Below are 23395 nucleotides of genomic sequence, written 5' to 3'. Positions count from 1 at the left end.
GCTCTCTTTGAAAAGAAATGCCAATATGTGAATAATGTGTAGTTGGTTTAACAGGTCTTTCTGAGCCTTGGATGCCACAAGGAAATGCATTCAGTGTTTGATATCATACAGAACGATCCAATTTTATTTATAAAACACACATTTCTAAACCACAGGGTGGACCAAAGTGCAGTGCATACAATACAAATCAACAATAAGAGGGCTAATGAGGACTCAAAGACGCACATACAAGTCAATAAAAGAAGCATTTAAAGACTTAACATAAAACATTAACACAGGAAACAACTCACTCTAGGTTAGAAGCCAACAAAATTAAATAGCCTTGATTTCAGCCCCAAGCTTCAGCCTTGATTTTGGGACGACTAAGATAACATAATCTGCTGCTCCATGTGTATTTTAAAGGCATTCATAGAAAAGTGTCCAACTGCCACAACGATGCATGGAAATATTAAAGTTTTGCAGTCATTTTTATTTATTATTCTTATTTAACACATGTCATCCGTTATCCTTAAATGTAGTTTCTTTCTTTGTACTGTATACAGCACTGGTTTGGGTAGTAAAAGCTTGGTGATGTTGGAAAGTAAACACTGTTAATGGTTATCATTATTAGTCCGACAGGCCCCGCCCCCCTCCCCCCCGTCTCTGGCTGGTCCTGCAGGTGATAATTACCCCATAAAGACAAATACTTTCCTAAAGCAGTCGCTGCAGCAAACTCCCCCAAGAAATTCCTCTATGGTTCTCTTTATAAGTGTTTAGTGATCAAATTTATTATTTTTTTATGGTTTTGTTGCCATCATTAAGTCTGCGAGGGAGAAACTACGTTAGAAATGTATGTACGTGTCATAATTAGCAATGCCGCGTGTATAATACAAGGCAGAGGCATTGTGAGGGAATTTATTGAGCGCAGTAATAAAACACTGTATGGTTTCTTCTTATATTTACGTTCTGCAGACATGGTTATGTGGGCACATAAATGGCATTGCTAATTTTTAATAATTTGTCTGTTCTGGTCTGTTTTTTAATCAGAACAGTGAATTATTACGGGGGGGGGGTTTGTGCTGATTTTTCCAAATTACACTTTTACACTTTTATTAATGCAGTTTAAAACGGTTTATTTTCTCTGCTGAAAGCTCTTCACTCGTCACTTGAACCCAAACAATTACTCATTACAAGCTACTGTTCGGTCATTAGTTACATGTGTGATTGTTTTGTTATTATTTAAAAACAGGAACTACACTGTGAATGTTGTGCAGCAATGCTGTAGGTCGTTTAACCTTTGTACGTACTAGTTTTCGTCCCTTTATACTTTGACTTGGAACAACGTAATATTCTTCTACGTAGTATTCTAAAAAGTCTGTTTGACCAAGTGTAACAGTTTTATTCATCTCGGAGAGGAACAATGTACAGAAGAGTATTAGGGCCAAGTGTAAAAAAACTTTAATCTGACTTTAATCTTGAATTCTGACTTTAATCTCAGAATCCAGACTTTTTTCTCAGAATTAATTGGGTGTTTTTTTTCTTCCTTTCCTTTCAAACAAACCAAAAACACTCTTTTTAAACCGAATCTTACCTACAAAAAGAAAACAGAAATTAAATGACAAAATGACATCAAACAGGAGAAAAGAAAGGTGAAACAAAATGACTTCTCTCTCCTACTTCTGCTATCGTTTAGATTAAAGCATAAAATCAACTTAAATGAACTTAAACAGCAACTTAAGGCTCTTACCTTCACTCACTACGACTATTAACTACTTCAATTCAAGGATATTGCAAAGACACAGACACAGGATTTGTTGAAAATGTGAGGAGGACGTTTTTGTAACCCAGGCCCCAAATCTCTTCATCCACTCACAGTGTGACACCTGGTTGCTGACGTCCACCTGAGAGACTGAGACAGACACACGGACACACCCACACCACCAGAAAGTGCATAGAAAAGTGCCAAAACGAACCCAGAGCATGTGACCTAGGGTCAGAACAGATGTCATTTCCGAGCTGACTGTGTTATTGTCAGTATCCTGTTTGCTTTGGGCTGCGGTTTTTGTGAACACAGTGAGCCGGTTAACTCTCTATATTGTAGTCTATAAAATCCGTTAGGTGTTTATACTGCGAGCCAAAACAACAGGAACTCATTAAAAGTTGAGTGTTAGACCTCACATCCTTTATTCTCCTACGGTATTACAAGCTTTTAAAGCTCAACAACAGTGACATCTGTTCTTCAGAAAACACAGTATCTGCAGTCTATTACCGTCCAGTTAAATATATCAGCTTTTTATTCATTTTAATTTAAAACGTGTATGTTTTTTTTGCTCTTGCACTTGCTTGTTTACCGTACGTGCATTTGAACAACAAAACCACTGCACATGTCTCGTGATGCTGTGCTATAAAGAGAGAATAGTTCTCCTCGCATGTTTGAAGAGCGAGTAATCAGTAACATCCAAGACTTTGTTGTGTGGTTGGAATAAAAATAACCCACATTTTTTGGTTCTTTACCGCACACATGTGCAGATGAAATCCTTATGACAGCAATTTTCTCTTTATTTCCACGCTGCCTCTCCTACACCTGATGGAAAGGAAGCAGCACTTGCTGTTGCACGTGATTTTTACACTTTGCAGTTTTAATTTCATGAGCGTAAACTCTGTAGCCTTTATATATCTGTTTTTGCTAAGCGAGAATGGCGTTCAACCAAAGATTGCTGAACGAGGGCCCAAACCCAGGGCTGCATAACTCTAGAATGAAATAGGAATCAGATCTCAATGTAACAATTGATGAACAGCTCTGGGCAGATTTATTTTCAGCCATTATTGTATAAATTGATTAAACTATTATACCTAACCCCAGGAAAAAAACAAAAACATTCATTCAAATCAAACTTGTCCAAAACATGACGTATGCTCCACTTTAACCAGGATCACTGGAGAAGTTAATGTTCCACTGGACCCTGAACTTTACAAGTTCAATGGGGAACTTTACGAGCGTCGGTGGTTCTCTAAACAATGCACAAGTTAAATTTATGGAAAGAGCTCAGTGTGTGGCCAAGAAATGCATCGCAGGGTCATGGAACTCGGATTTCCCCTCTCCCTGTGGACAGGTGGTTTTTGGATGATGATGAACAGTTGTATATTCATCACATATTGTCTCAGAAAACAGAAAAACATGATATGGGAAAAAACACTGTAGGTAATAGGTACATACAAAACACGAAATATTAATACGTGGCCACGAAATACTTATTAGTTTCCATGAAATACTAATACGTGGTCACGAAATACTAATTTGTTCCCACGCAATAGGTAATACGTGTGCACGAAATACTAATACGTGGCCAGGAAATACTAATTAGTTCCCATGAAATACTACGTGACTACGTGGTCACGAAATACTTATTTGTTCCCACGGAATAGGTAATATGTGTGCACAAAATACTTATCCGTGGCCACGAAATACTAATACGTGGCCAGGAAATACTAATTAGTTTCCATGAAATACTAATATGTGGTCATTAAATACTAATATGTGGCCAGGAAATACTAATTAGTTCCCACGAAATAGGTAAAACGTGCACACGAAATACTAATTCTCGCCCGCTAAATTCTATTTTAGGTTGAGAAGGAGTTAGAAATATATTCTCAAAAGCCTGGTATAACAAGGTAGTTATCCCGACAGGATTTGTATCCCCTGCTGCGGGAGAGCGCGTGCATTCAGCGAGCGAGGCTATTATGTTGTCATGTTTGTTAAAACAGAAAATAAAATGGTAAAAAAGCAAAGTGAAGCAACAGACTCCACAATGCTGTTCAGCTGCGCTTGATGTCACTCCATTCAAAGATTGATTCCTTCAGAGGAGGATGAGTCTAAACCTTTATCCTATACAGAAACAGACAGTGGTGGTAGCATTTAACTTTCAGAGCTTTGATTTAATGCGATCCATGATGCACCAACTACTTATTTTTCATTTTAACCCACATGAACAAATGGCTCCAATTTGTGTTAAATTGTCCAGGTAAAAGCCTGAAATAACAAGACATAAGAACAACTGCATATTTATCTGTTTGTCTCGGTGTGCACAATGTGCGTTTGTCTGCTGTGTGTGTGTGTGCGTTTATATTAGTCCCTTTGCTCCCCGTCCTGACCACAACTAAAGAAAGTCCAACAAAGCCAGCTGTAGGCTCAAACCTCCAACCCAGCCCAGCCGTGTTTGAGGTCTGTGACTGAGTGCACACATCCCAAACAGTTCTTGTTGTGTGGACGATCGATGTTGGACCTAACCCCAGATTGTGGTGATTATTACTGGTGACCACACACGTATAGCTGCACACATGCAGACTATAAAATATTTAACTCTAGACTTCCATCCTCTCTCTGTCTCTGTCTCTCTCGCGCGTTTGCTCGCAACATGGAATCAATTTAGCAAGAAACAAGATCCATGTTTGTTAGTTGGGCAGAAGCATCACTAGAGGGTTTTTCCCCTTCGCTCTTTTACGTCTTTTAGTTTTGTCACACTGGGAGGAGGAGGAGGATTATACAACTCGGGTTTTCCTCCACTGACACTAATATATACAAAAGTCATTGCAAAATCACAGGCAGTATTTTGGAGAACGTTAGGCAATCGCTCATCTCTTTTGTCTGTGGAAATTATGCAGAATCCAAATCGAAGCATCCAAAGAACGATGGCACAGTCGCACCAGCAGGTTTCGAACCCCTGGGTCCTCTCTGTGTTGTTTGCATGTTTTCTCCAGGTGCTCCAGTTTCCTCCTACCATTAAAACACGTGTTAGGTTAATGCTCCTGTCAGTGCCCCCTGACCAAGCTACTGATGTTCAATCTGCTCAGTGGCTGCCCACTGCTCCTAATCCCAGAAAGGTCCCCGTGAATTTCTTCATGGAGATTAACCCTTAGAAAACAGAGCATTCCAGCTGCTTTTTTTATGTTAAAGCATACAGTATATACAGAGGGTATAAAAATGCGTGATATAGAGTGTCTTATATTTGGGGGGAAAAAAAAATATAAACACACCTGAGCAAAAAGTACTGAAAATGTTTGTGAAATAAGTCACAGTTCAAAGTTCACTTGAAGTCGTTTTTAAGAAGAAAAATAAAAGAAAAACGTTATAAAGTTATTGCTACTTTATATCACTACTAAAAATGTGATATACATTGAATCATAACTTTGACTTAACAGCACATAAGAAGATGAAAATGCCTGAATTAAAGCCTGAATATGTGACCTATAAACACACCCCCAGGATTTCCATATAAGAAGTTGTGTATTATTCCCTGCGCAGCATTGGCAACTTTCGGTACTTTTCTGTTACTGTCATACTTTTTTGGATACTAGTTCAAACGTCAACGCGTTGATGAAAAACAACAAATACTCTCAAAGGTTCACAAAGACATAAAGTTGTTGGAACCTTTTCTGTCATAACGTTGCTGCCACTGTCTCATTGGATTTAGCATTAGCTCTGTGTTGTCTTCTGAGCATGCTAGTGCACAAAGAGGGCTACGCCCATAGGGGGAGGGCAGATGCTAGTTTGACTGATGCGTCGCGATCCAATTCGTTTGTTCGGGCCGTTCACTATTACTCACTGTGTTTTAGCAACACAGTAAAAAATGCTCCAGAAAATAATCTCCCACCCCACCTTTAACTGCGTCATACTTTGTTTTAGATAAGGCTGCTTCTAAATAAGATTTAATCATTTCATCATACCTCCTTTACTGTGTAATCAAATTCATTTGTCTCGCATCCTCATAGAGTATAGATTTGTGTTGCTCTATTGTTCGTGTTGCTATCTTGTAGGTTTGTAAATATGTATGACTTCACTAAACAACCAGACTTCACACCAAACAAGAGCCATATTTTGATTGTAATGTCTGTTTATTCATCGATGTTATCTGGGGGAAGTGAATTGCGAGCAGATTTTTGGTACATCCTGTTTATATACAGTATGTGGCTGCAGAACCGTACCACCTGTGGTCTCCAGCGTATACATATATATATATGTATGTATATGGCCCTGATTACAGTGGTATATTTCCCTGTAGTGGACAGAGGAGCCTGAGGGTCAGTAGCATCAGAAATAAATAATGCGCTTTTTAAAGATGGGAGGGTACAGCGATTGATGAATAATTCACAACTTAATTTTAGGGAATTTAGCGGTGATAGATCTCTATTCTAGATCTTGTGATTAGTTAAGTTCAAGACAGACGGCAGCAACAGCAACATTGTTCGAGTAAAGCGAGACAAACAAAGTTGGACTTTGACTGAAAACACAAACACGTCCATGAAAAGTGTCAGAAGATTAAATGCTCCACCCACCTCTGTCTGATAGTATTGCTTGACAGAGCCTGTTTTCTAATGAAGGACGCAGCACGCAAATAATCGCTTATATTCAATTATAACGTTAGCAACAACAAAAAACGCACCAAAGTTACTTACTGCGTCTTTAAACAAGAGGCTCGACACAATGGGGACCCGAAAACTATCCTCTGGGACCCCGTCTGTGGGACTGGACCAAGGTTATTATAGTATAGTTATAACTAAAATTTTAAAAAACATTGTCGTTAACTGAAATAAAACTAAAACGATAACTAACTGAAAGTGAATTGTGTGTTTACAAAACTAACTAAGACTAACTAGAATTGTCGCTTAGTTTCCTTCTTTGTAAATTTATTTCATACGTATTATCAATTTAGTTTACAATGTGGGACATAAGTTTACAATGTGGGACATAAGGTTATCAAGTTAAACGTAATAAGTTATGTTGTTAGTAGTTCTGGTTGTTCATGTGTCCTAATACATTTTTAAAATGGCATCTTTTGATGGGTTTTTATGACGCACAATACTTTTTTGCATCTAGGACCTGGCAAATACTCCACATTACACAAAAACTACCACTAAAACTAATAAAAACTAAACTAAAACTAAGCATTTGCAAAAAAATCTCTGTCCCAGACTCTGCAATTACTGCTATAGATAATGCTGATTAAAAACTAAATCTGCATTTATCAACTGTATATTTAAAGTAAGAATCAATGACCTACGGCATTGTAATACATTTGACAATGAGCAGAATTGTAAACTTACAGTATATCATATCTTTTTAGTTGAATAAAGATTATTATTATAAAGATATTCAAGTGCATGTGGGGGGACCTTGAATCTGTTGGTGGCCTTGTTTGCCTGAGAAGACCCAGAGCTGGAGGAGGATGAGATGAAGTCATGCTGTTGGATTTGGGGGTATACCACCAAAGAGAGAGAGGGAGAGAGGAATAGAGCTGGGGAGGGGATTCAGTTGTAACATTCAAGCCGCCACTCTGCTTTATGAGGGCTGTAATTAAGGATTGGCTTGTGGCGGCGTGGTTCCGTGAGCCAGTGAACGCCTCATGTATCTGACAGACACAGAGTTCAATGCCGTAGACCCTGGGAATCCACTCCTGCCATTTTATCAGAGGACCGTTGCTTCACTTTGGAAAGACCGCCGCGAATCTTGCAAATAATAAAAAATAAACTGCCAGTCTCATCCCTCATTTGTCTGGAAGACTGTGCTGCGTGTACATCACCGGTTTCCCCCAAGCCCCGCTGTGTCAGCACTTTGTCAAGTCAACTCTGTGCCTCATTAAACGCTCAGTACATTAAATGATGTAAGTGTTGGCACCGGAGCGATCATAACTTATCTCGTACTGTACAGGAGGTGGAGTTGTATCACCTGTGGAACTATTGTGTTCTGTGTGTCCATTGGCTAAACAGATCATGTGATCCGAGGTAGATTAATCACACGGCTAGTACAACAACTTGGCAAACCATGGTCTTTCCAAATCATACACACGGTGATTTTAGCGTGGATTCTTGTGAGATCGTGTAGTGTATTGATGACACTTTGGGAAACTTGTTCTGACCCTGCGATCTTCTCTCTCTCTTTAGTTTTATACGACACCAATATCGTATGTGTTTAGGAAACTATTCGGAAAAAAAGGCTGATTTATTGTTTTTTACTGTGCCACGTTTGCTGCTGACAGCCTCTTTTCCCACAGGCTAATGTGCATACAAGCTCCTATAGGTTTACTGAGAGTTATAGAAAAGAGTTTTTCTCTTGAACCACTACTGAAAGTCTCGTGTCCCACACTCACTGTGTGTGTGCGCCGCTGCAACCTCGTCAGCTTTCATCTGCACTTGTTGTGGTTTCTTTTGTTTTTCCAGAGCCCATAAAAAGAATAATTGCCTCTTTTTTTCAGGAAGATATGGCCCAGATATTTCCAGCAAAACCTGAAATGAATATTAAAAGTTAATTGAAGGGTCTCTCTCTCTCTCTTCTAATGTGACTTTCTCTGCGTGTGTATGTGTGTGTGTCTTCTAACTAGCGTCAGGCTGTCTGGGAGACTGATCTGAAGGCAGTGAGAGGTGGGCACACAGGCCTGATACTGGGTGACGCCCTCTTTTCTAAGGAGCTGGAGAACATGGGCAAACAGCTCGCTGGTAGGTGTGTGTGTGTGTGTGTTCCATATATATATATATATATGTATATATGTATATATTTTCTTTATTGAAAATCTATGGAAGAGTACTAAGGCTACAGGCCTGTAAAGGCTTGTAAAAAATTAAACAAAATAAAATGGCATGAATTCTGACTTTAATCTCAGAATTCAGACATTAATCTCAGAATTCAGACTTTTTCTTTAATCTCAGCATTTGGACTTTGATCTCAGAATTCAGACTTTAATGTCAGAATTCAGACATTAATCTCAGAATTCGGATTTTTTCTTTAATCTCAGAATTCGGATTTTAAACTCAGAATTCGGACTTTAATCTCAGAATTTGGACTTTAATCTCAGAATTCAGACTTTTCTTTAATCTCAGAATTGACTTTGATCTCAGAATTGACTTTGATCTCAGAATTCAGACTTTTCTTTAATCTCCAGACTTTTTTTTAATCTCAGAATTCAGACTTTTCTTTAATCTCAGAATTCAGACTTTTTCTTTAATCTCAGAATTTGGACTTTGATCTCAGAATTCAGACATTAATCTCAGAATTCTGATTTTTTTTTTAATCTCAGAATTCGGATTTTAAACTAAGAATTCAGACTTTAATCTCAGAATTCAGACTTTTTCTTTAATCTCAGAATTGACTTTGATCTCAGAATTCAGACTTTTGCTTTAATCTCAGAATTCGGACTTTAATCTCAGAATTCAGACTTTAATCTCAGAATTCAGACTTTTTCTTTAATCTCAGAATTTGGACTTTAATCTCAGAATTCATACTTTTGCTTTAATCTCAGAATACTGACTTTTCTTTTTAGGAAATTATATTCTACTTTATTAGGACCAGGTTTTGGTCTCCATGAGCACTGCCGGTCTTGACAAAGTCAATGTTTATGCCATGAAAAGGCCTGAGAGCTAACATATACACACACAAACGAATGAAAAACAAAGGGGCTCAGATAGTAGTTATGACAAGTGTGGGTGTGAGGGATTTTCTTGGTTAATTAAAAAGTGATTTTCCTGCTAACTGTTGTCAGGACTGATAAAAAGAATTCAAATAAACACATTTCCACACAGCAGGAACTCATCTCGACTGCAGCTTTGGCAGGTTCCCGTCGAGCTCCGCTGAGTCACTTGGAAGCAGTCGAACTGCGCTCACTGTTCCGTCTGACACAATGGAATTTGCGTCGAGCGTCTTGGGGAACGGTTCGAGACTCATCTTCTGAGTGTGACGTGTGGGTGACTCACAGTCTGCGTCTGTTGTCATAATGATCGAATGTGTCTCCGCTTATGAGGCAGATGAAAGCCTGCGGTCGGCGGTCTGAGGGAACGTCGCCATTTGCCGTCATATGTCACCCACTTGTTTGTTAACGCATGTCCTCCCACTCTGTTTGACAGTGACACTGTGTTTTTAAGACCTCGTATACCGTACGTCAAACTTATTTGAAGCTTATCGTGGCACCGGTGATTATGGAGGCTCTAAAACAAAACCATTTGCCTTTAATAGCGCACTCACTTTCACCCTCAAAGGTCTTTACGTTGACTTGACTGAATATTCTGGGTGAGAGCTCCCACCAGGCGTTACAGCGCAGTTGTTTAACAAGCTAATTCAGCTCTTTCAAGCCTTTATTAGCTGCCCATACTTTTCCATGTTTGGAGCCAGAGCCTAACTTTTCACCTTACATCATTACCCAAATTATGTGGTTGTGTATGTGCTCCACGTCTCCCTCACTTTTGTGGCACAATAAATCTAATTATTCTTTGCAATAAAATGTTTGATTTGGGTTTCACCTAAGTGAATATTTTGAACCCTGAAAAATGCCCGTGCCATTGTTAATGAAATACAATGGTTTTGTAGATAGGAACATTTTCTTAATGATTCTGGCCGTTTAACAAAAAATACGCCATGCTGCATCAATAGTGAATAAATACGGAAGAGTATTAGTGCCACGTGTAAAAAGATTTTTTGAAAGAAAGTAAAAAACAAAACATAATGGTTGTGAATTTTGAGATTAAAGTCGGAATTCTGACTTTAATCTCACAATTCTGACTATTCTAAGAATTCTGAATTTTTTTCTTTTTACTTTCAAGAAATATCTTTACATGTGGCCCTAATACTCTTCCGTAAATAAAGGCCTAAATGAAAGAAGGCGTCTTAAAAAGCATTTATGATTGTACGCATGTATTGTTTTGATTTTATTCAGGAAGGCAATATATATTTTATTATTTTTCTAAGGCCCAAAGATGAAAAGTGGAATTGTTTTTGTTTAGAGATTGGAAGCAGTAAAGTTAGCATTAATTGTGAATGGTTGTGTAGCATGCTATGTCCTTGTCCTCTCTCCTCTGAGCATGTGCAACTGCTGTCTGATCAAAGAGTTTAATAGATTAGATCTGTTTCCATTTTTTTTTCCCCTTTCTCCTGTTCTTCTTGTTACTGAACGACTGGATCAAAACACCATATGGATTTTGATGGCGCCTCTTTGATGTGTAGTGACTGTCACGATACATCAGTGTCCAATGTGAGATGATAATACTTCTTAGTTTACTACACGGAATTTCAAAATAAAGCTCTGCTCGTGACCGACGGGTCACTTGCTCATGCCAGGAAGTTGTGGAAAAAAAGCAGCAGGTTTACAGTAAAATTCATGCCGTGTTTACCGCTCTGCTGATTAAATAACTTAAATTAAAAAGTCAACTTCGTGGGAAGAGCTGACTAATGAACACGTGTGTTTACAGTGCAATAATAACACCGGTCATGGATACAGTTGCGTGTGGTGGTGGAGGAGGAGGAGGAGGAGGAGGGCTGGAAAAATCATTGAATCACTTGCCCCTTCAGCAGGTCTTATGGTTATGATCTGGCTGTTTATACAGAGTATCACCCTGGAAAGAAGAAAAAAAAAAGGATTCATGGCTTCTGTCATAACGTTATATACACTGCAGCACGAGAGCTGATCGTATGATATAATGCGTGCACACACTACAGAGAGCTCGTTTTCATTGAGAGCTACAGCTTCAGGCCAAAGTGTGACCTGCATCTCTCTTATTACGGAGAGGAGGAACATGTGCAGAATGCAGGTGGTTGAACACAGGGGCAGGACAACTTGCAAAGGTCACCCACAGTATAATGAGCGCGGATTAAGCACCGAAATGGCAATCTGATTATGCATGTCGTAGATTTAGATGCAAAAACAGTCTGGAATAGATTTCAACTCAAAGCTGCATGTAGATTGAGACTTGCACTGCTCTTGTTCTGCTTTGCATGCTGAACAGATATTTATCAGCGTAAAATAGAAGCATGTGTTTCACCAGTAACTCAAAAATAAGAAGGTCGAGGTTTGTGAAATTTTTGTCATGCTTCCTTTTGTGTTTTTTCTTTTCTTTTACGTCACACGTTCAGTTTTCCCGAAATACTCGCCGCTGATGAGTCATTCCCCCAAATTATCCCACTCAAATGATTGTTGTGTTGTGAACTGCGATTGCCAAGACCCTGGAACCCAAAAGCAGAAAACACGGAAAAAATGACACAGATGTTGATCTGCAGGAGTTGGCAGCGTCACTTCTTTCATAAACAAGAAATGTTTTTGAGACTACCAGTGAGGCAAACAAATGTGTTTTTGTCAGGAATGGGGGGGGGACAACAATGTTACCAGGGCTGTTGCTGCTTACTGTATATCAACTTGGAACGCTCTCTGACAGAGGAAGTCGGATTCACCGCAATTTACGGGGTCTATAAATATTTTCATCATTGCCCAGAAGAAGGATTACAGCGAGCAGTCTCGCCCACTTTAATGCTCAGTAAAGTTTGTGAATCATCAGTCTTGTAGGACGCACATGAAACCTCCACAGCTTCTGAATATCCAACTCTGTCATGGAATATGTGTTTGCCAGAGTGAGAGTGATCTGGGGTTTATGATGCTGCATGCACAATGTCAAAATTCACTTCACAATGTTTTCCTTTGAATGTGCAGGAAATGAAATGAGGGGACTACGCTGCCTCCCTAACTCAGACACTATATATGTAACTATCTTTCAGTGCTGACTTGAATTATCTTCTTCTTCTTTTCCCTCCAGAGGTTGAGAAGGATCTGGCCAAGCTGGCAGAGGTAGGGAAGATGACAAAGTGGAGCTCCAACAATCTGCACAGTAGCGCGCTCCACACTCCTCAGCGCCACAGAACACTGCCCGACACACTTCCTCTGCACAGTCTGGTCTCCAGGCCCCAGTCTCCAGCTGGCAGCCTCTCCGGCAAACCCTGCGGCGTGGGTCTCCCCTTACTCAGCCCCAAGCCCACGTCCCTGGTCATGGGTCGGACTCAATCTCCCAGCAACCCCGGGAGCAGGACTCAAACCCCGAGAACCCCCAGCAGGCCTCTGACCCCAAACAGTTTATTGACACGCTCCAGCTTTAACCCTGGATCTCATAAAGAGGTGACCTTCAGGAGGTCAAGGAGTCGCCCCGTGACACCCACGTGTCAGCCTACACATCCCCGACCGCTGCTCACCCCACCGGGACTCAGCACTACAGACAGCCTTGGTGCCAGCCTTCGGGCCTATCTGTCTGAGGTAAGACCCCAAAGTGATCCTCAAAAACCTCCCTGTTCAGAAGAGATGACATGGTTGGATTTTTATCAAAAGTCTCTTTATCAGAAATTGGGTTAAATTAGTTCACTATCTCAGGATGAGGTGGCTCACGATGAAGACAAAAAGAGCGAGAGATAAGACGGTTCTTCAAGCACTGATAAAATATCTTAATTGTATAAACTGTACCCAAGCAGAAGTGAAGAAAGTTGAGGAATAACCTTTCACAAGGTTTTCCTTTTGCTGAGCTGGTTTCTCCAGGCTGTAGTTTCATATTTAACGGGCAGACAGATGAGTGGTATAGATTTCATGTTGCTGTTGGCAAGTTATTTTCCAAAAAATGGAACTACTCCATTAATGGACACAGTAATGTCCGTTGGCTACGGAGTGACATAAAGTTCTACATGTTACTTTTTTAGGTGTTCCTTAACGTTTTAAGATTTATCCGGGTATAAAGCGGATCAAGTGCGCACAGTGTGTAAATCAAAAAAAAGTAAAAGTGTCGTAAAAAGGTTGAGCCGCGGACTCGAAAATCACTGCAGCTCCACTGTAATGTTTTAGTACGAGCGAGATGAGTGAACCCGTGAGTGTCGAGCGGGCTCGCTGCCCGAGTAACGCTGGCTGTGGGACACGAGAGAGATTATGACAGAGCACATAATATCGCACATGTGCGCACGCCGCACGCTCTTAGTGTGGGGTTTGGTGCAGAGTGGTGGAGGTCTGTACAGTAGGATGTCATTTCATTGTGGAAAGATTTGTCTGGCACAGAATGGGGACTTTCACTTGGATTGCTTTCTTTCTTCTACTCCTTTCATGATCTACTAAGCAGCAGCGCTATTAAAATATGAAACCCCTTTGAAGGCTTTAGACTTGGTTGGCAGGAATGTTGCAGGCCCTCTGTGTACTCACATGTTGACACCTTTAGATCATCCCCCCAACACCACTGCACAGTCTGCAGCCACCACAGAGCCCACGTGTAGAAGGATTAAAGCTCTGCAATATTGAGTGAAGGAATTTTTACTTAACTTTTCACTAAAATACTTAAAGGTAGGGTTGGAGATCCTGGACAAAATCGTTGGAGTGGACTACATTTGGAATTCAAAGTCCAAGCCCCTTTCTTCAGACCAGATTCACAAGCACTGCCCGGCATCGCTAACTTTCGGTAGTTTTCGGCGACGCTAACATTTTTGGATACTTGTTCAATTGACAACGTGATGCCGAAAAACAACAAAAGATCACAAAGACATAAAGTTAACCTACCTGTAGAAATAGAATTCAGTTGTCGCCGTCGTTCAAACGCAGCATCGATGTTCACTCTTGGAAAAATGTCTTTCTTTGTAACCAACACCTGTTGTTGCCTCCTTTTTCTGTCGTTGTTGGATTTAGCAAGCTAGCATAAGCTAGCTTCATTTATGGTCCATTCAATTAATGTCACAGGCTAACAGAGCTGCCATGTCATCACTTTGTGACAAATCAGCGCCCTTTCTTAGTTTGACTGATGCATCACGATCCAATTCATTCATTCATTCATTTGGACCGTTCCACTTTTGTGACATTAAGTGCATTAATTCATTAGTTACAATCAGGGGGTGTGAAGAGGATTTTAAGCAATACAGTGAAGCCATGACTTTGCTGTTGACGCCACATCCCGGTATACGATGAAGATAAAGCTACAGTATTACCGTGCTAGTAGAACAGGTGGCTAAATAAAGCGGCAAACTGAATAAGAGTTATTTTTCAACCTCTATTTGTCTCTGACCATTAAATACACACTCCCAGTCTGCGTTCTTCTGTTTCAGGATGAGTTTTACCAGCAGTTGCAGGCCATCCGACAACCGTGGCATATCCCCAGTGACACGGACAGTGACATCCTGGAGACTCCTGAACAGGATAAGAGTAAGTGACCTACCTAGTGCTTACTGTCTCACCTTATCTACCATCTCCTTATTCAGGTTCCCTTATTTAAATCGAGGGAACTTTCATTTTTAAGTTCAGTTCCTTGTAGTTACCCAAAGCTTGTCCACTGTTGCCCCCTCTAATGCGTTTACCGTATGTCTTTAAAAGTGTAAAGTCATTTTGTCACAGTGAATATCTGAGGCATTAAAGTGGCAATAGATCTATTAAAAAAAGTGAAGATTAATGTGCAAGTATTCGTTGTAAAATTCCCGAGGTGGAGCTCAAGGACCGACACATAAAAAGCCGTCAGAGTTGGGTGAAATCCTCGGGGGTATCGTAGGGGTGAGATGTTGTCATGTAAAGCTTCCTTTCCTGGCACCGCGCACGAGAAATATATATCTATCAAGATCTAGTCAATTCAGCCAGTCCTTTGCTAGAAAGTCATAAATCCATTGGTAGTAGTGGTCTGGCTGCGATACAGAAAAGCAGAATGCTCCAGCTTTGAATGTGACAGAATTAGATCAGACCTCCTCGAATGTTCTGCTCCATAAATCACATGAATGTAAATGGCATTATGGGCTGATTGTTAAGAGCTTTGCCAGAAAAGAAACTGAGAGTAGTTCTCAACTCAGTCAAGTCCCCTAATAAACTGTCAGATGTACTCTATGTGCTTTTAACTTTGCCTTATATATTGTTTAATGTCTCATCATTGCTTGAAATGTTTAACTTTTACACTATAGTTGCACAACTTACTCATGAATAGGGTTCTTGTTTGGTAAGTTGTGCGGAGTTTGGAGATTTTACTATTCTTATAGATAAAGTGTAGCGTTTGTTTTTTTTTATTTAACCTTTATTTAACCAGATAAAAGACCCATTGAGATCAAGACCTCTTTCACAAGGGTGACCTGGCCAAGAAAGGCACCAGCACTCGTCATATTTAATAAAAACAGGGAGATAACGGTAACAAAACAAACATTAAAATATCAATGTGCACGTAAATAGACAAATAAAGTGCAGGAGCTATGGTCGCAGTAACGATTTAAGAACACAGGCACTGCTCAATGGATTCCTGTTCTTTTAAGATAGAGTGGAAAGCTCCCAGTGAAATAAAGGTTGATCGTTTTAGTTTAGTTTGGAAGGTATTCCAAGCAGAGGGAGCGAAGGCTGTATGGTGATTACATCGGTAGGGTTTATCACATTGGAAGCAGGAACATGCAAATTTCACAACATTAATATCCGTAGATCAGGAGAGAAGATACTGTGCATAACTTATTATTTAGCCTAACAAAGTAGTGCTCATGGAGACAGGAAATGTTCACCCTCTGGGGAAACCATAGGGAAATTATGACCAATTTGTAGTTGTACAGGCATGAAAGTGTAAGGGTTGTAAGAGTAAGACTTATCATCTGTTACGGGGAACCAACATTGCCATATCTAGATCCTGTCACTTTGTTGCCAATGCTAATTCTGCTTTATTATTTACCCGTCCGTATCTGCAACTCAAATCAAGGAACTTTTTGATTTTAGGAATTCAGGAATTTCTGTCAACCAAACATCAAGCATGCAGATAGTTGTCACATGGAAAGATAACCCTCCCTCCTCCACTTTCCCCCCCAAAAAACAGTTGAGGGTCATTGTTTTGCCAAATGTGTATTTTGCAAAATAAATGGATAAATGCTCCTTCCTAATAGCCCCTGGGGGCCTGCTCTAAGCCTTGGCTCTAGTGATGGCATTTTGACAAAGGATATGAGCCACATTTTGAATTGGAGATGGTTCAGACACAGGGAGAGAGAGACAGAGAAAAAGAGACGTGACAAAGCATTTTCTGGTGTGAGAGAAGGCCCACAAGGCTGTAATCTGCTTTGTGTGTGTGAATGTGAAAGTTTCTGTTTAACATGTGAGTGGTTTTAATAGTCTCTAAAGACATTCTAATTGTTTTTTGTTTTTTTTAGATTGCATTTTGGCAGCTGAACGCTTCATTTGTACGACTAAGATTTAGAAACGTCTACAAACAGAACGTTTCCATTGCTTTAGCTCATTAGTCTCATTTTTGTCTGAGGTGAATTCCACAGCTCCTGGCAGGAGAAGGTGAGAAAACAGGTCTGTTTGACACATTTTAATCGCAGCCAGCAAAATTCTTCCTCAAAGTCACTTCTCTCACATACCTGTAATGTGCGCATGACCATGAATGTCACTTCATTAGCGCTGCGACTTCTGTCGCCTTCCCAGTATCACCACAGATGTGTGTGAGCCTCAGCCAAGTGTGGTGAGAGGAAAAGAAATCCATAGGTATTTCCTGTTATTCTATAAACTTCCACAGTGAGATAACCACACATACCGCAGCGGAGATGAAAGAAGACGTTTCCTTTTCTAACGCTGTGCCCATCTCATTTAGCAGACTAATGAGTTCAATATAAACATTTACATTTGATAAGCTCGGAAAAAACGCCACGTTTGACAGCTTCAAATGATGAAAAGTGGCTTCAGCTTAATGACGGGCTTATTGGCTTTGGTGCTCATTCTCATACATCAGATAAATCAGATCTTTTGTCGACAGTGTTCACTGAGCGAGATCACTTTGGTTATTTTGTATGCAGACATAATGACGTAGGGGCACCGATGTTTGGAGCGCAGCCCTCAAACCCAGGCGCAGGGGTGAAAAACGGCAGTGCGTGATCTCGCTCTCCAAACAACTCCTCCGTGGCACTAGAGAAACATGGCGAGGGAAAGGGAGACTGGCATATATGTTGTCGCGTTCCCGACTTGTGCGGTTTTGTACATCATTCGCGTGTTGCGTCAAGAGTGACGCAAAAAGACAATTTGAAATCCAGTTTGAGCGGCCAGAATGTTCAGACTCAGACGCTCACGTCTGTAGAAAACTGATTCGAATCGCATCTCAAACCGCCTCCAAATGTGGTTTGAATCAGATTTGATGACGCTTTCTTTGCTGTCAGGACTGGATATGCAAATGCATAAGGATTTTTTTCTGGCAGTTCAGCATGAAAGTCTTGCCTTGCTGTTTTTTTTTTTGCCTACCAACTCCTTTAAAGATCAGATATGGATGAACTTTATTTTTAGTCCTTAAAACAGATGCTTGGCTCTTTATCTTTCACTCGTGTTTCTTGAGTCTTTGTTCTGACCTGGTTGCCGGCCATTCCTGCATATTATGGCAAGACAGTGCGTCCATGTATCCCACAAAACATCAAAAATGTCCGTGACGTTTTCTGTCTTTTGATTTCACAGGTGGTGCACCAGACGCCAATAAGAGATCGGTGTTTTCAGGTGAGACTCTGAGCAAACACACAGAATCCTCTCCATCCCACAGCAACTCTCACAGATTTCTACTTTTTTAAGCCACTGCCTCGAGTAGAGGGAGCCCGGCGTCTGCCGGTGACCTCATTCGTCGAGGCACAAACATGTTGCCTCAGTAACTACCACTGGGTGACCTACCGTGAAAGCCTCCACCTTCATTTATGGTCCATTCAATTAACGTCACAGGCTAAATGGAGGGCACCGTGGTTCTGATGTGTGATTGGTGGAGGCCGGCCATGTGTGGAGACATCAGTGCCCGCTGCCCAGTTCCATTAAGTCACTTGGGTTCTGAGTTTACACGCAGCAGACAGCGTCAAATCTCAGCGTCAACATTTGGGAGAAGGAGAAAGTCTGTCTGGTTTGAGGTTGTCTGCGGTTCTCCTTCTTGTGGCTCCTTAGGTGCCCACAGTTCCCAGTGTCAGTGTGCCAGCCTGGAGGGAGATCTGAGAGCAGGCTGCTGCTGCTTGGCTATCAGCGAGTCCCAGAGCGTTGCCGTGGTAACCAAACTCAAAGCTCAGTGCTGCTTAAGTCACCCCAATCACTGCTCTCCCAGAACTTATTATGAAATATGGTCGTTGGAACCTTCGCTGGGCAGCACCAGGCCTCATTTTTCCACTTCATGTTTGCCCATGACATGTTCAAATATTAAATGGCTGTTTCATAGTAATTGCCCCAGTTATTATTCTTATTAGTGGTTAAATGTGTCTGATTCTGGTTTCTGGGAGACTGATGTTTTTGTCTTTCTTTTTCTTTCTTTTTTTTTTCACAGGCCTATAGTGACGGAGACCAGAGACGCTGATTGAAACTATTATGCAAAACCTACTGGACATTTTGAATATAATATGTGTATCGAGACGATTATTTTTCTAATTCACATGAATGAAAAAAGATTGTATACTTTTTTTCACAGATATTTCATATAAATTGTACGGTCAACTGTATGATAAGATGTGGAAAAAAAGAGGATGAATTCAGAGTATGAAATACGACGTTTATTTTTGTTTGCTCTATAGCATGCTAATAAACTTCCATGTGGAGTCTAGAGACACGTGCATTTTGTTGTTGACAGAGGCCGAGTCCATATTATGTGAGGGCAGCACACCCATGTTCAGAAGATGCACAGTTAAAAAAAGACCTAGTGTTTTTCAAGTAATACGCAACTCACAGAAGGAATACAAGGAATGCTGTTATGTCAATTAAAAATGATTTGGTGCACATGCTCCCCTCTCTTCATTTTTGTATATAAGCAGTGAAGTTGCACTGTGGTGCTAACAGAGACACAGAAGTATGTCTTGTGTGTGTTTGCCTGGGCATGTTCTGGTCAAACTGTGGTCGCCTGAAGGTTACACATGCAACGTCAGCACCAGAAACACACACACACACACACACACTCGCCACCCTGACACAGCCTGATGCCTCCTATTTGAGCCCTACTACTGTCTGTGGTGTGGTAAACTCTGCCACAGCAACTTCTCAATCTGAAGTCTTATTTCTCTGAAGGTGATTCGTGATAAAGTGTGTTGGAATGGGACGTGGTTTTAAAAGATCTCTGGAGGAATTTGAGGACATGCCTTGATTGAGTATATCACTATAAACAATATTTTCCCGTCCTATTTTATTTTCCATTTTCAGGAGTTCAGGGCATGATTCTCGCGGATCAGCGGCACGCTAACTCAGTTTATACTATCAATATTTGCCTTTGAGGTCATGTGTCTCCTCTAGTCTTGCAGTTGTTATGTCAGCATAATGTCAAGGCACGAGGACTTCAATTACAGCCAAAGATGTGATACAAGGACGGGGCTCTGGTGCTCGTCCTCCCTCTGTATCTGGGAATGTTTTTGTTATTATTCCAAATGCGATCATAATTATCAATTGAATGCTTCATGTGCCTAATCATCCAGTTACAACTGCACAGTATCAGTCACACATACCGCAGAATGAGAGGGATCAGGTTTCATATCATTAATACCAACTCTCTGGGGTATGAAACCTCAGATATCTTTTCAAAGCATGTTTTCTATGCAGTCTTTATACATCAGGCCCATTCAAAGCGACTGTGAAAGGCCACCCAAGAATAGTGGCAGACATCGCTGCGCTTACTGGGAGATCTGGACCACCATCAATGGTCAGCAGACTGACCCGGGTCTTAATTTACAAATGAACAGACTGGGATTTATCTTGACATACAGCACAAATAAATCTATGGCGGAAGGGAGGTATGCTTTGAAGGCGTATAAAGTCTAGTATCACTCGCTGCTTGAAATGATCCAGTATATGGTGAGAATGTGCTGTATGTGGAAAACCAACAGTGTATATGAGAGTGGGTCTGTTTGTGGAGATTTGTAGAACTGTTAAATTCAAATAAAAAGTAAGAAAAAAAACAAAAAACAGAGCGGTACTAAAAGGGTTTTAATGTTGGGCTGTAAATTTAATATTTAAAAACCACATTTCCTTTTTTCCCTGTCAAGACACAGGGCATAATAGTATATTTTATGTAACATTTTACTTGAATACTCCCAATGCTATAAGTAACTTACATTTCCCCAGAAAACCCACCCTCTGCTGCCATCTTTGCTTGTACTCAAATCTGCTCTATCACCAACCTCACACTTTGTATAATTATGCAGAAGCTCTTTTTTTGTGTCTGTGGACTCCTCTGCAGAACCACCAGGGGAGGTTTATGTGGCTTTTTTTACAGTAACTGTAATTTAAAACATAATCAACAATCTGGATTCAGTTTTCTGTGCATGTTCATTGAAGTGAACTGCCTGTTCTCACAGAGCTAATGAAATCAGTCCCCACTGCTTTTTTAACTGGTAACTTCTTCAAGGCTGTCATCGACATGAAAGTTATGGAGTTGGCCTGTGCTGACATTTGAAGGCGAGGTATAAGTTCCACCCCACTTAAGTGTTGTAATTCACTTTCTTTTCACAAAAGTAATTGTAATAAGCAATTTTGGTTCTCTTGTTGACAGCCAGTATCACTGGAACAATAGTGATACAATAGTGCATTATTATTGGTTGACACCATGACTTTAGAGGACTTAATACTGAATAAAAAACAACAAAAATTAGATAACTTTTAACCAGATGCTTGAATCCAGTTTCCCTAAGCCTTTTAGAATAAAATGAGTAAGAACAAAAAATTAAGGGCCCAGTGTCCTACAGCTGCCAGTGACCATAGTGCGGACGAGAAAATGCTGTCTTTTTCATTGCCATGTGGGAGATGTTGTTGAACGCTAACAAAATGATGATGGTCTGAAAATCATTATCTTTTTGTGGTCATTTGACGGATCTGCAATTACTTGAAATAGTTGTTATTTTACAACACATTGAAAAAATGTGTCTCTCCGGCTCATATGCAGTGGAAAAAGTGGAATAAGTTTTGTTTTTATGAACAGTCTTGCACTAATTAACTTGTTTTTCTGGATAAACCTGTGATGTCTCTTTAGTTGAGACTCTCCAGTTAATCAAAACATTAAAATTTTACTGAACAGTAAACAACAAACAACAACAAGTCAGAAAAGCCTGTGTGTTGTTTTTTTTTCTGTTTATTTGTATTATGTTTGTCTTTATGGCATGTGTTGCATGAATGTTGCACATTACGTTTGTGTGTCTTTTCCTTGCCCAATAAAATGAAAAAACAAACAACGCTTTACAAAGTGCTTCAACTGTCAGTCATGTGTGAAACAATAATAGGACGTGAAGGCTGGCTAAAGTAGCTCTCCCTCACCCTTTCATGATTTAATGTAGTCTTTAAACAATCACATGTGGCATAATACACAACGTAAATACATAATTTACAAAAATATATACATATTATTTATTATTATTATCATTATTATTATTATTGTTCACTCAGCTTCCTCTTTTTCCTCCTCTTTGTCCGCCTTTTCTTCTTCGCGTTCAATTAATGGCACACTCGGTGCCGCGAGAGCGTGTTGCTGCCCCCTGCAGGTCAAATGTAAAAGCTCCATTATTAAAGTAATTAAATCACAATCACTTCCGGCTGCCGTCTTCGTTCGTGTGTCCGTGGCGTCAGGTGTTGAACCATGCGCTTTATTTGTCCACATTTCTGGAATGTTTCCTCAAAACAACGGTAAGTTAACTGAGTGTATTTAAATTATATTTGTTAAAAAAAGAAAAAAAGAATAGAAACAACAACACCTGTGATTAGAGTAGAGCCAAGGGCTACGCTACGCTAACTACCTTGTTGGCTAGTTTGTAGATTTTTATATATATTTTTAATATTTATGTCATTGTGCCTTGCTCCAAGTGCATACTGTTTGAAAAGAAATCACTAGAGTAACTCTGTAGCAATTAAACTTGCTTAAAAAAAAAGAAGCTATAGTTGTTTTGCAGTTTCCTGTAGTTATTTTAGGCTAGATTTCGTAGCTACATGGTGGTGGTAACTGTTGCTGTTTTGCTATTTCATGAATCCACTTTCCCATCACTGTAAATGTACAAATCCAGCCCAAATGAGAGCTTATATAATAGTTTATTGTGTTTTGTTTGTGTATTACTTAAGGATTATGTCCTGTCTTAGGAACACATCTTAAATCCATTTATTGTTTAAACCTCAGGCTGTGTAATAAAAATCCTCCCAGACCGTCCTTACCCCAAAACTGTAAACCAGAAGATATGCATCATTGTTGTGTGGATAGTTGAGGCTGTTAGGTTTGGCAGTGGTTGTGAAGTTCTGAAGGACAAGCTGTCCATATTAAACATGTGTTATGTTGTTTCTAGCTGAATGCTTTTCCCAACATTTTAGTCTGCTCTTTGGCCTCCTCTTTTCACATTTATACATGACACAGCAATAGAAACATCTGCTCTGTTGATGCTTTTCGTGTGATGATCAAGGTGTCAGTCTTGATGAATATGATAAGGAAATGTCTCATCCCCCTTGGTGCATTGTGTTTAAAAGAAAATAGGTCGCTTTTATGATGCTTTCAAACATCATGCATTTAATGTTGTTCCAAAGAGTTGTTCAGTAGGATTACATATTGGATGGAGACACAGAAATCCTGCTGTGATCTCTGGCTGGTTATGAGGCTTTCCTGTCAAATCACTACTGTAAGCGTTAGATGAGGCCCCGAGGCCTTGAAGAGTATCCTGCACTTTCTTACGGGTCATTTGTTA

General features: G+C 40.2%; 1 protein-coding gene across 1 annotated transcript in view; it reads left to right on the top strand.

The window, feature by feature from the left end:
* The window catches only part of lg1h8orf34 (linkage group 1 C8orf34 homolog), a 53040-nt gene extending 33566 nt beyond the window's left edge, over positions 1–19474 (top strand). Inside the window, exons 12-16 of the mRNA XM_044024167.1 lie at positions 8355–8469; positions 12544–13034; positions 14849–14945; positions 18189–18227; positions 19027–19474. Coding sequence (XP_043880102.1) covers positions 8355–8469; positions 12544–13034; positions 14849–14945; positions 18189–18227; positions 19027–19034 — 750 coding nt within the window. The 3' untranslated portion in view covers positions 19035–19474. The remainder of the gene's footprint in view (positions 1–8354; positions 8470–12543; positions 13035–14848; positions 14946–18188; positions 18228–19026) is intronic.
* Positions 19475–23395: the final 3921 nt, after the last annotated feature.

This window comes from Solea senegalensis, linkage group LG1 (assembly GCF_019176455.1).
Source record: "Solea senegalensis isolate Sse05_10M linkage group LG1, IFAPA_SoseM_1, whole genome shotgun sequence".
Lineage (NCBI taxonomy): Eukaryota > Metazoa > Chordata > Actinopteri > Pleuronectiformes > Soleidae > Solea > Solea senegalensis.
Note: the sequence above shows the minus strand (reverse complement) of the source record. Positions and strands in the feature narration are given on the sequence as shown.